The sequence below is a fragment of the Macrotis lagotis genome, chromosome 1 (assembly GCF_037893015.1).
Source record: "Macrotis lagotis isolate mMagLag1 chromosome 1, bilby.v1.9.chrom.fasta, whole genome shotgun sequence".
NCBI classification, from domain to species: Eukaryota; Metazoa; Chordata; class Mammalia; order Peramelemorphia; family Peramelidae; genus Macrotis; species Macrotis lagotis.
This window is the reverse complement of record NC_133658.1, coordinates 402,622,364-402,635,637: the sequence shown is the minus strand read 5'-3', so window position 1 is coordinate 402,635,637 and position 13,274 is coordinate 402,622,364. Positions and strand designations below refer to the sequence as shown.

At 35.7% G+C, this 13,274-nt stretch overlaps 1 protein-coding gene across 1 annotated transcript in view; it reads left to right on the top strand.

Moving 5' to 3' along the window:
• LOC141506158 (serine/threonine-protein kinase 32A) overlaps nt 1-13,274 on the top strand; it is a 150,822-nt gene that overhangs the window by 102,237 nt on the left and 35,311 nt on the right. Inside the window, exon 7 of the mRNA XM_074212669.1 lies at nt 6,950-7,039. Within this exon, the coding sequence (XP_074068770.1) occupies nt 6,950-7,039 (90 nt within the window). The remainder of the gene's footprint in view (nt 1-6,949; nt 7,040-13,274) is intronic.

The following is a 13,274-nucleotide window of genomic DNA, read 5'->3' as shown; positions in this document are numbered from 1 at the left end:
ACAATGAAATAATATTTCACCCTAGTTCATACTTCAGCATATTTGTTATATAATTGGTCTGTGTATCCTTTCTACCAGTGCGTGAAATATTCCTTTGATATTTAGTTAGTGAGACAAAAACAATCCATTTCCTAGTGGTTAGCCCTCTGGTGATGAGTCTCTTGGGATTTAACTAGTCAGGTCCTCCTCAGATAACAGACAAAGCATCTGCCAGGGTCCAGACTCCAAGGCTTGCTAGAGAAGCCAGACTGAGCTCCCTCCATTGCAATAACTTCTAAGAAAAAGCATTGTTTCTGGGTCACTATGAGGTATCAGAGAAAAATTTATACTATAGCAATAATCCTGGAGTCTAAGACTGATAGATGGAAGGGACCTTTAAGGTAATCCCTTCAATCAAAGATCAATTGATCAGTAAATCATAAGTATTGGGAATACAAAGAAAGATTTATGCTATCTTTTTTATATATCTTCTGGTAGTATAACCTCCTTTTATAGGTGAGGAAACTGAGGCTCACAGAAACTAAGTGACTTGTCCAGGATCTCTCTCTGCTAGTCAAGTGTCCAATTTAGTTTTATTCATCTTCGTTTTAAAAATGTAACCACATGTCCTATCTGTTGTCTTCACAAAATAAAATAATTAATGCCATATTGGGAAAAGCAATGAGATTTACCTGGAATAGAATCTTCAGAACCCTTAAGGAGAGAAGACAATGATGTTTGACATGTGCAATTTGAACTGCCCTAAAGCAAAACAATCGTTTTTTTTTTCCTCTTATTTGAGGACAAAGCATTGAATTCAGGTCTTCTTGACTCTAAAGTCCATAGTCTTATTCATGATACTACACTGCCTCTCTTCCTATATTCCATCCCCAACTTTCATTTGAGGAAAGTGAAACCCAGAGTGATAGGGCCAGTTATAGGAGGCAGAACGAAGTTTTAAACCCAGGTTCTCTGACTACAAATACAGCATTCCTTCCAGTGCACAATAATAACTGAGATCATACTGATATATTTAAATTACTATTTACAGCACTGGGTGGTGCAGTGGATAGACCTCTGGGTCTGGAGTTAAGAAGACTCCTATTCCTGAGTTCAAATCTGGCCTCAGAGACATAATATCTGTGTGATCCTGGGCAAGTCATTTAACTCTCTTTGCCTCAGTTTCTTTAGCTGTCAAATAAGCTGGAGAAGGCAATGGCAAACCACTCCCACATCTTTGCTAGGGGAAACTTCAAATGGGGTTACAAAGAATCAAACACAACAGAAAAATGATTGAACAAAATTATAGCACAGAATTATAAGTTTTAAAATGTGAGCAAGGTCCTGGAACCTCATTGTAAAATTTTCAATGGGAGTATTTACACCTTGAAAATCAGCAAAAGCTACAAATTAAGACTTCATTTACTGTTTTAAAGTTGATAGAGCACCAGCCCTGGAGTTGGAAGGACCAGTATTCAAATCTGTCCTCAGATACTTAATAATTACCTAGCTGTGTGACATTGGGCAAACCAACCCCATTGCCTTACAAAAAACAAAAAGTTGATTGTCTAAAGTTTAGAAAATAATGGAGAAACTGTTAATAATTCAGATTTAAATCTAAAAGTATATGAGGAGTTCACTTTTATTTTAGATCCATTTTGTACATTTGCCCATATACTCCTGCTTAGGGAGCAACTCATCTACCTGATAGTTCAGAGAAAAACATTTCAGATGTTGGATACAATTTAGGTTTTTTTGTTTGTTTTTGAGGTGAGGTTTTTCAAAGCAATGGGGTTAAGTGGCTTGCCCAAGGTCACACAGCTAGGTAATTATTAAGTGTCTGAGGTTGTATTTGAACTCAGGTACTCCAGGGCCAGTGCTCTCTCCACTGCACCACCTAACCACCCCTCAGAATTTAGTTTTATTCTTACTCCTTTTAAAAATATAACCTCTTATCCTATCTGTTGTCTTCACAAAATAAAATCAATAATGAATGCTGTAGTGGGAGAAGCAATGAGATTTACCTGGAATAGAATCTTCAGAACCCTTAAGGAGAGAAGACAATGATGTTTGACATGTGCAATTTAAACTGCCATAAAGCAAAACAATCAGTTTTTTTCTCTTATTTGAGGACAAAGCATTGAAACTAACATGGACAAATAAAAATGTCAAGGAGTTGAGGTCTTCTGAATAAGTCATCATTTCCTGATATGATAACAGAGTCTAAGATTTCTCTCTCAGTTTAAGCTAATATCACCTTTTCCCTTTGATTGTTACAAGTTTGATTCTGTAGCTGTTAGAACAAAGGGGTCAAAGAAGACTGGACTCATTATAGTAGGATGTCCGGCTTTGATGGTAAAATTTCTCTTTTGGGACTTTTGAGCACAGATCCGTTGTTTTTTTTTTTGAATCAGTGTAGGAAAAAGCTGGAGAGAAAATTCTTCCAGTGAAGATTACCAGTTTATAGTCTTAGAGAATAATTTGAGGGCATCGGGAGGTTAAGAGACTTGTCTGGTGTCACACAGAAGTAGGACTTCAACTCACTTCCTCCTGATTTCCAGACCATCTTTCTGCTGACTTTGCCATGATGCTTCCGTGTCTCAAATATTCCTTCAAAACCTGAAAAAGAAAAGTACAATGAAGCTGAAAAAAGGGAGAAAAACAAAAGTAGTAATTTTTTTTTTTAACAAGAAGACACATTTCTTAGCCAATGTTACTTTTATGGTTTGAAAACCAGACTCTGTTAAGAAGTAAAACCAGGCAGTAAATAACATTTACTTCTCTCCTTTATCCCCTCCCCACTCTTCTCAACTAGTAACTTATCTGATGTAAATAATGTTGATTAATAGGTTGATAATGGGGGTGGCTAGGTGGTGTAGTGGATAAAGCACCAGCCCTGGAGTCAGGAGTACCTGAGTTCAAATCCAGTCTCAGACACTTAATAATTACCTAGCTGTGTGGCCTTAGGGCAAGCCATTTAACCCCGTTTTACCTTGCAAAAACCTAAAAAATAAATAGGTTGATAATGAATGGATTGAAAAAAACTTAATAAGAGGAATTAGATTTGTTTTACTTGATCCTGGAAGGCAGAGCTAGGGTCAATGAGTAGAAGCCACTGGGAGGCTGATTTCAGTTCAACATTTGAAATAGATATATTTTTCCAAATATGATAGATTACTTTAGTTGATAGAGATTCCCCTAAATGAATATTTCAAACAAAAGCTAGATGGCAATCAATAAATATTTATTAAGTAACTACTTTGTGCCAATTTACTCTGCTTAGCACCATAGGATATGGGGATGAAACGAAAAGAATTCCTACCCTCAAGGAGTTTACAATTTCTCAGGTGAAAGCATATGCATCCTTATTAGTATAACCCTTTTTCACAGTATCTCTCACAAAAACTACAGATATTGTAAATATAGTTAAGGTAGCTTTGAGATTGAACTAGAATGATGAAAAAAGCTGCATGTGAAAAATCTGAAAAATGGTTCAGAAATATCTAATTATGAAATATTTCTTCTTTGAAGAAGATATGTATTTTTAGGTTGGGATCTGTAAGGATTTTAAAATTTTATTTATTTATTTTGAATTTTATAATTTTTCCCCAATCTTGCTTCCCTACCCCCACCCCCCACAGAAGGCAGTCTGTTAATCTTTACATTTGTTCCCATGCTATACATTGGAGAGCTGTAAGGATTTTTTAAGGCTCTATGGAGAAGACATTTAGAAAGGAGGTGATGTGAAATTTCTTCCTTTTTAGAGTTGTCTTAAGTCAAAAACAAGCCTTAACAAGATAATTCTATGAAGTTTATGACTAGCTGACCAGTAACAGTATATTTTGAAAAGCCATTTCCTATATTTACTAGATTATAAAGATTCTTAGGAGACAGTGTTTAGAGTCTGGAATGAATTGAATGATGTCAGACTGTTTCCAGATAAATGAAGAAAAGTCAATTACTGTTATATTGAGAATTAGAAGTGACTTTTGATTTGACATTGGTCCTAGTCAAAGAATTATGAATAATTACATATGTCTTTGCTTTATTATTGTTTTCATTTGATAACAGAGTATACATATTCATCTATTTTAATATTTAATTATAAATAAATAAGAATTATTAATGGGAGTTATTTAATGTCACTTCTAATGTGAACTAATTAATTAATTATAAGAATAAAGTTTAGGGGTGCCTAGGTGGTGCAGTGGATACAGCACCAGCCCTGGAGTCAGGAGTACCTGAGTTGAAATCTGGCCTCAGACACTTAATAATTACCTAGCTGTGTTGCCTTGGGCAAGCCACTTAACCCCATTGCCTTACAACACCCCCCCAAAAAAGAATAAAGTTTAATATGAGAAATATATTATTTAAACATACTCTTGAATAACTCTAGAGCTAGACAGAAAAAAAAAAGTAAAATAAAGGAATGAATCCAGAACTAGGATAGCTTGGGTGACCCATGGCTGAGTGTGGTTAGATGTCTAAGACCCCATTTAACCTTGCTACATGTATGGAGAATGCTGGGAATGGGGAAGTCTCCTTAGTTCATGCTACATTTTTATATTTAATGTATAAGGATAATTTCAGGGGGAGAAGACCCTTACATCTGGTCTCATGTAGAGGTTTGAGCTTTGAAGAAAGCTATGGATTCTAAAAAGCAGAAGAGAGAAGGGAGAGCATTCCAGGAATGCTTGGCAAGTTGGACTTAGGATAAGGAGTGAAAAGGCTTTAAAGTGCCCCAAAGAAGAATTTGTCTTTAATCATAAAAACAGATTGGGAGCCCCTGGAGCCCATTGATTAGGGAAGTGACATTGGACAGACTTTCTCATTAGAAATATCATTTTGACAACTGTAGAGAATGGATTAGAAACCAATAACCTGAGGCAGGGAACTCATTAGTAGTCTCCTGCAATAGTCAAAACATGAATGATGAGGTCCCAAATCTTGTCAATGACAATGAAGAGAAGAATACTGATCAGACTGGAGTTGGACTAAATGATCTTTGAAGTCCTTTTTTTTTAAATTCTCTGTTTCTATGAGAACTCCCCTTTCCTTCTCCACACACACAGAGAAGTTATTAATATATTCAATTCCATTTGAGCCATCAAACAATTATTAGACATATACAAAGCATTTTGTTAGAGAATGAGGATATAAAACAGCCCCTGCCCCTAGGAGCCTGTACTCTGTATATATAATATAGTATTGAGAGAAGTAAGTAAAATGTAAGGTGTTTTGTGCAAGTCTTCACAAAGGAGTTGGCACCAGAATTGAACCTTGAAAGAAGAAAGGCAGATTGGAGAGACAGTTTGAGAATGGGATATTATTCTGGGTATCAAAATAATCATAATGCGATATCAAATTATTTTAAAAATTCATCACTACTATGAGGTAATCTAGTACAGTGATGAATTTGAAGTCAGAAGCTCTGGGTTCATCTTTTTTTTTTAGGTTTTTGCAAGACAGTGGGGTTAAGTGGCTTGCCCAAAACCACACAGCTAGGTAATTATTATGTGTCTGAAGACAGATTTGAACTCAGGTCCTCTTGACTCCAGGGCCACTACTCTATCCACTGCACTACCTAGCTGCCCCTCTGGGTTCATCTTGACTCTGCTACTGCATATTATGTGACATTTGGCAGGTCATCTAACTTCTCTTAATTTTTCATCTGTAAAATAAAAAAGGGACTGAGAATGGAGTAGATAATTGTCTCTAAATCTGCTATCATATGATTTCTTTCTTTAATTTCAGGGGCAAGCTAGGTGACACACAGTAGATAGAGCACCAGACTTGGAAATCAGGAGATCCTAAGTTCAAATCTGCTCTCATACACTTGATACTTACTAGCTATGTGACCTTGAGCAAGGCACTTAACCCCATTGCCTTGAAAAAAACAATAAATAGGGGCGACTAGGTGGCGAAGTAGATAGAGCACAGGTCCTGGACTCAGGAGTACCTGAGTTCAAATCCAGCCTCAGACACTTACTAACTATCTAACTGTGTGGCCTTGGGCAAGCCACTTAACCCCACTGCCTTGCAAAAACCTAAAAAAAAAGAAAAAGAAAAAAAATAAACAAATAAATGAATGAATGAGAAAAAAAAGAAAAATTTAATCTCATTCCCTCAATATTACAAAAGCATAATTCTAGAAGTGTGTTGGGAAACACTTACCATCTAGTTTCCTGGAAAAAAAATTATAGTTAAGGCATACTTTTAAGTTCAATCTGCATCATTAACATTTTCACCAACATTTTTCTTAAGTCTAGACAATCAACAAGATAACAAATTAAGTCCTGATTTGTAGCAATTGCCAATTTCCAAAGTGTAAAAGCTCACAATGAAAATTTAACAGTTCCATCTCATAAGTGAGCTGGCTCCAGCACTCTTGCATATTCCCATGGATAAAGTACAAAGGACATATTGATTACTTTTTTTCCTTTGGGTTTTGATTGGCTGTCAACTTCTTGTCCTTTTGGACTTAGTTAACACCTGGGTTTCAATTGAACTTGAAAATTAGGAAACTGACTTCCCATCTCATGTATCCCTATCCCATGTAAATACAAATTTGCAGTCAGATCTTTAATAGAGTTATCATTTTCATAGATAGGGTTTGTGTTCTTTTTTACCCTTTGGGCTTCCAGTCATCCCCACAATCAATGGAACTTCATCAGTCTATCAACCATCAAGGACTTATTCAGTGCCATCATGTACTAGACATTTTGCTAGGCCCTTGCGACCAAAAAGGTTCAAGAGACATTTACTTCCAGATTCTTGGAATACTGAATAACTGGGATTTTAATGGATGTAGAAGGATTGTGTTGTTGAAAGCAGTTGTTAAAAAGACTAGGGGGTTTTTAGGGGTTAATTAATTAAATGATGTTATAAATATCCAAATGGTCCTTATCAGAAAAGAAAGGTTTCCCACCCCTATTCTAAAACCTAACCTTGACTCTTTTCTTTTCCATAGGACATGTGCATATTACAGATTTCAATATTGCTGCCATGCTGACCAAGGACATGAAAATCACCACAGTTGCTGGCACCAAACCTTACATGGGTAGGAATTTATTTGATTATTTAAATTGGTATTTTTTATTACCCCTGCATAGAGCTCTTGTGTTAAAATCCCTTCTAATGTCAATCAGCTGTAGAATATACATCCTTTTAAAGCTAATCTGTGAATTTTGTTACCTTTCTAAAAAAAATATTTTTTACTCTCTTAGCTATTTTCCAAATCCATGTTAAAAGTTAAATTTTTTAAACTTCTGCATTCCAAATTCTCTCCTTCCTTCCTGCCCCTCTCCCATTTTTTGAGAAGGCAAGCAATGTATCAATTATACATGTGAAGTCATGAAAAATATATTTCCATATTAGCCTTGTTACAAAAGTAAACAATACAAATATCAGAAAAATAAAGTAAAAACGTATGTTTCAGTTTGTATTCAGAGTTTATCAATTCTCTCTCTGAAGATGGACGGCATTTTTCATTATGGGCCCTTTGAAATTGTCTTTAATCATTGTCTCCATCAGAGTAGCTAATTCTTTTATAGTTGATTGTCCTTACTATGTTGCTATTATTGTATACAATGCAATCCTGGTTCTACTCTTTTCATTTTGCTTTAGTTCATATGTCTTCTCAAGTTTTTCTGAAATCATCCTGCTTATAATTTCTTATAGCACAGTAGTATTCCATCACAATCATACAACATCTTGTTCAGACATTCCCCAGTCAATGGACAACCCATCAGTTTCCAATTCTTTGCTACCACAAAAAAAAAAACTGCATTAAATATTTTTGTACAAAAAGGTCCTTTCCTCTTCTTTGATCTCTTTGAGGTACAGACCTAGGAGTGGTATTGTGAAGTCAAAGGTATGCACATTTCATAATTATTTGAGCATATTCCAAATTGTTCTCCAAAATGAATAAACTAGTTCAAAATTCCTACAACAATGCATTTAGTATTACATATTTTCTACATCCCTCTAGCATTTATCATTTTCCCTTTCTGTCATGTGAGCCATTGTGATAGATATGAGGTGAGATGGTATCTCAGAGTTGATTTAATTTTCATTTTCTTAATCAATAGCAATTTAGCTCTTTTTTAATTTAATTATTGATAACTTTGATTTCTTCTTCTGAAAGAAGTCCTTTAACCATTCTTCAATTGGATTTCATTTTTATAAATTTGGGTTCATTCCCTATACATTTAAGAAATGATGCCTTTAGCGAGGGGGAATGAGGGAACCTTCGCTCTCATCAGAGGTGGCTCAGAGAGGAAACAGCATATATACTCAATGGGGTATAGACATCTAGAATAAGAAGGAGAGAAGAGGGATGGGGGGGTGGGGGGGGTGGTGAGTGATGGAGGAGAGGGTGGATCACGCGGGAGAGTGGTCAGATATAACACATTTTCTTTTTTACTTCTTGCAAGGGGTTGGGATTGGATGGCCTGTCTGGGACCACGGGGCCAAGTGGTTGCTGAGCCTTAGGGGTGGTAGGTAAGTTCGGGGCCTCTTGGCCCCAGGGCCGGTGATTAGTCTGCTGTGCCACTCAGCTACCCTATAGCACATTTAAGAAGAGGGACAGAGTGAAAGGAGAGAGAAAATATAGTGTATGGTAGTGGGGAAGTATGAATAGAGGGAGTTGCGATCAGCAATGGCAACAGTGGAAAATTATGGAAATAAGCTTTTGTGATGGACTTATCCTAAAGAATGTGATCCATCCGCAACAGAGCTGGTGGTGTTGGAACACAGACTGAAGCACATTTTATTATTATTATTATTATTATTATTATTATTATTTTGGGGGGAGGGGTTTTCAGGGTAGATGGAGTTGGGTGGCTTGCCTGCGGTCGCACAGCTGGGTGATCGTTGGGTGTCTGGGGCCAGATTTGGGCTTTGGTGCTCCTGACTCCAGGACCAGTGCCCCATCCAATGTGCCACTTAGCTGCCCCTATTATTATTATTTTTTTTATTTTATTTTTAATTTTTTCCTCTTTATTGCTTATGAGGGTCTATTTTTGGGGGTATTATGTTTACTCTTAAACAAGGGTATTTTAATAATGTATAAAAATCATTTGTACAAAAATAAAATAAATATAAATTTAAAAAGAAGAAATGATGCCTTTATCAGAAATTTGCTGTAAAAATTTTCTCAGTTTCCTGTTTTCTTTCCAAGTTTGGCTACATTAGTTTTGGTTGGGCAGATTCTTAAAAATTTTAAATGATCAAAATTATCCATTTTACATCCCATGATCCTCTCTCTCTTTGGTCATAAACTCTTCCCTAATCCATAGAACTGACAGGTAAAATTTTGGGTGCTCTCCCAGTTAACTTCTAGTATCCCTCTTTATGTCTAAATTATTCATCCATTTTGATCTTATCCTGATATGTGGTGTAAAATGTTGGTCCATGCCTAGTTTCTGCCAAACTGATTTCTAGTTTTCCCAGCAATTTTTTGTGAAAAAGCCTGTATCTTTGGTTTTATCAGACCCTAGATTACTATGGTCATTTACCACAGGTTATTGTATTCCTAATCTGTTCTATTGATCCATCACTCTATTTCTTAGTCAGTACCAGAATGTTTTCATAATAGCTTTTTGGAGATATTGTTAGAAAACTGGTACTGTTAGGTTTTCTTCTTTCACATGTTGTTACCTTCTTAAAGTATAAGGAAACACCCTATAATTGGATCAGGCATATTCTCAATTCATAAGCATTTATTTATTAAGGATTTATTGTATGCTCAGAGTTATGGTCAGTGTCTTGCACAACTTAGATTCCATTGGAAGAAACAATGTTTAAATATAGGCAAATTGATACAAAATAATGTTTGGGGAGAAAACACAAGCACCTGTATGAATTCATCAGGACAAGTTGCTTAGAGAATATGACACTTGAGCTGAACTTTGAAGGAAATTAGAGATTCTAAGAGTTAAAGGGAAAGAGGAAATGCTGAATAAACATGGGGTACAGCCAATGCAAAGGCATAGAAGTGGAGTGATAGGTGTGTGGAATAGCGGATAACCCAGTTTGCCTGGTTTGTAGAGTTTGTAAAGGCATATAATGTACAAGGCTGAGAAGGCAGCAAGGTTAGAGCCAACTTATAAAGTGCTTTAAATGCCAGCAGGACAAATTCACCTTTTAAAAAATCTTTTTTTCCTTCCTCCCCTTCCTTATTAAAATAGTCATATTATGTTTCTTGGATTACTGTATAATAGTTAATAGGAAAACTTTAAATGTCCTTGATTGAATGTTGTATAGTGAAAACAATGCAGCCCTGGAGTCAGGAGAGACTTGGGGATTGAAATCTGTCTCTCTGGAGTCAGAATTATTATCTCTGGAAAAATGAACAAATTCTTAACCTCTCTGAGACTCAGCTTCCCCTACATAAAATATAGATAATAATAATACTTGCAGTAGCTAACTCACAGAGTTTTCAGGAGAAGCAAATAAATAATATATATGTAAAACTTTGTTTAAATCTTAAAGTGCTTTATAAACATTGGATATTATAACTATGATACTAATCCTTTGATTTAAAAAAAAAGCTAAAATCCCCAAAGGGCTAATAAACAGGAAAAGACTAGCTTCAAATGAGCTAATGTCTGTAAAACATACTTTATAAATGACAAAGTTTTGCATAAATTCCAGCCATTCTTATGACTATTATTTTTATTATCTTGGCAGGTACATGGAGCCAGATATTTGCAATGCAAAAAATCCTGGCAGTAATTGATGGAGAGAACAAAAAGTTGGGACTTGTAGGCTCAGGGTCAGTGGTAAAAGCTGAGGGGTGGTTTGGTGCTGACCACCCTAATGAAAATAGCCTGGTCTGCCAGGGATCTCTGAGTCCTGTCATTTTGGTTTACAGAGATCATCTGAAGAATCTTGAGGAACACTAGTATAACTTTCCAGTGGACATTCCCAGTGCACCAGGAGATGCCAAGAAAGCCACTTGTGTGGAAATCACATGGGTGTCTTCTAATGAAGTCCAGTCTCAGTTGATGCAAATCATGAGTATTTTTGTTGGCACCAGCCAGGAATGATTTGCAAGTGTACTCCTGCTTCCCCCGAGGAACTGTAACCTCTGTTCTACAGTTTCAACATTCTCTTTTTTTCCTCCTCTGTGAATCTGATTGTCAGTCATAGAAGCGGTGTTTAGACCTTGACAAAGAAACTCATAGCAGCCAAAAGATTATTTGTTCAATTAAATGATAGGCTACTAAATAGCAGCAGGACCTGTGATTGTCCAACCCCAGAGCACCAGCAGTCAGCTGGTACTGGATGGTGTCTTTAAACTGTTTTATAAAGTTAAGCAATTATTTTGGGGTATGTCTGGTAAGATTGTTTTTTTTTTTAACTTAAACTCCCTCTGCTCTTTCAGAATAGCAATTGTTCTGCAATTATAGTCTTAAAGGTTAAGTAATTTATATAGGACCACACAGTTAATAATGGAGGACTGGAATCTAGGACTTAATGCTCCCAGGATCAGATCTCTCATATCTCCCATGATTTGCTGCCTCTAATAATGAGGACAATGAAGAAGAAAAAAAGCTACCATTGTCATTATCATTATCTAAGCATAATAGGAACCCATAAAACCTCAAAAACCATTTTCTTTTTTTAATTTTGTTTTTCAATTATATGCAATGATAGTTTTAATATTCATCTTTTTTTACTTTTGTTTTTTTTTAATTTTAAAGATTTTATTTATTTTGAGTTTTACAATTTTTCCCCTAATCTTACTTCCTTCCCCCCACCCCCCACAGAAGGCAATTGCCTATCTTTACATTGTTTCCATGGTATACATTGATCCAAATTGAATGTAATGAGAGAAAAATCATATCCTTAAGGAAGAAACATAAAGTATAAGAGATAGCAAGCTCAGAAGATATCAGTTTTTTTGTTTTCTAAATTAAAGTTATTAGTCCTTGGTCTTTGTTCAAACTCCACAGTTCTTTCTTTGGATACAGATGGTATTCTCCATTGCAGACAGTCCCAGATTGTCCCTGATTGTTGCACATGGAATGAGCAAGTCCATCAAAGTTGATCATCACCCCCATGTTACTATTAGGGTGTACAGTGTTTTTCTGGTTCTGCTCATCTCACTCAGCATCAGTTCATGCAAATCCCTCCAGGCTTCCCTGAATTACCATCCCTCCTGGTTTCTAATAGAACAATAGTGTTCCATGACATACATATACCACAGTTTGCTAAGCCATTCCCCAATTGAAGGACATTTACTTGATTTCCAATTCTTTGCCACCACAAACAGGGCTGCTATGAATAACTTTCGTCTTTTTGCAAACTTTTAAGTTCTTATTTTCTACCTCCCCTCCTTACTTCCCTGCTTTCCATGACAGCAAATAATCTTATATACGTGTTATATATGTATAATCATGTTTAGAATATTTCCATATTAGTCGCATTGCGAAAGAAGACTCAGAATTAAAGAGAAAAAAATGAGAAAAAAGCATAAAATGAGTTTTTAAAAGTGAAAATAGTATGCTTTGGTATACATTCAGATTCCATAGTTTTTTTCCTCTAACTATGGATAGCATTTTCTATCATACATCTTTGAGAATTGTCCTTGATCACTGAATTGCTGAGAAGAACTACATCCATCATAGCTGATCATTATACAATTTTGCTGTTAATATGTTTAGTGCTCTCCTGGTTCTGTTGCTTCACTCAGCATCAAAGAACTCTATTTCTAATAAATGTTACCATATTGAATATTCATAATCTCCAAGCTTCGTGGCGTTAAAAGCTTTCAAATTACAGTGACCTAGTAAAATAAAGTAAAGCCATGTGGAAACAGAATGAAGTACCTGATGGTCTTTTCTATTGCTAGAGACATCCTGAAGATGCTTTCTATGAGACTGCAGAGGATGACTTTACTTACTAGTACTTTTGTTCAGCTATAAAAAGCAATTACTTTATCTACCTGTACAATAGCCTATACAATGTTAAATTTACAAAAGAATAATAATAGCATTTTGACTTTTCCAAGGACCAATTCTTTGTGAACTTCATGGAAAAGAAAAATGAAAATGAAATAACATAAGTTCCCATTTATATAAGAACTTTAAGGTTTGCCTAGATTCACTTAAACCTCAAATAAGATCCTCATAACAACCTTATGAGGAATATACTATTAGTGTTCTTATTTTACATGAGGAAACTGAGGTTGAGTGAGAGCAAGTGGCTTTCCTAGAGTCCCAAAGTAAATAAGTATCTGAGATAGGAGTCTAACAAGTCTTTCTGATTCAAATACCAGTGTTTGATCT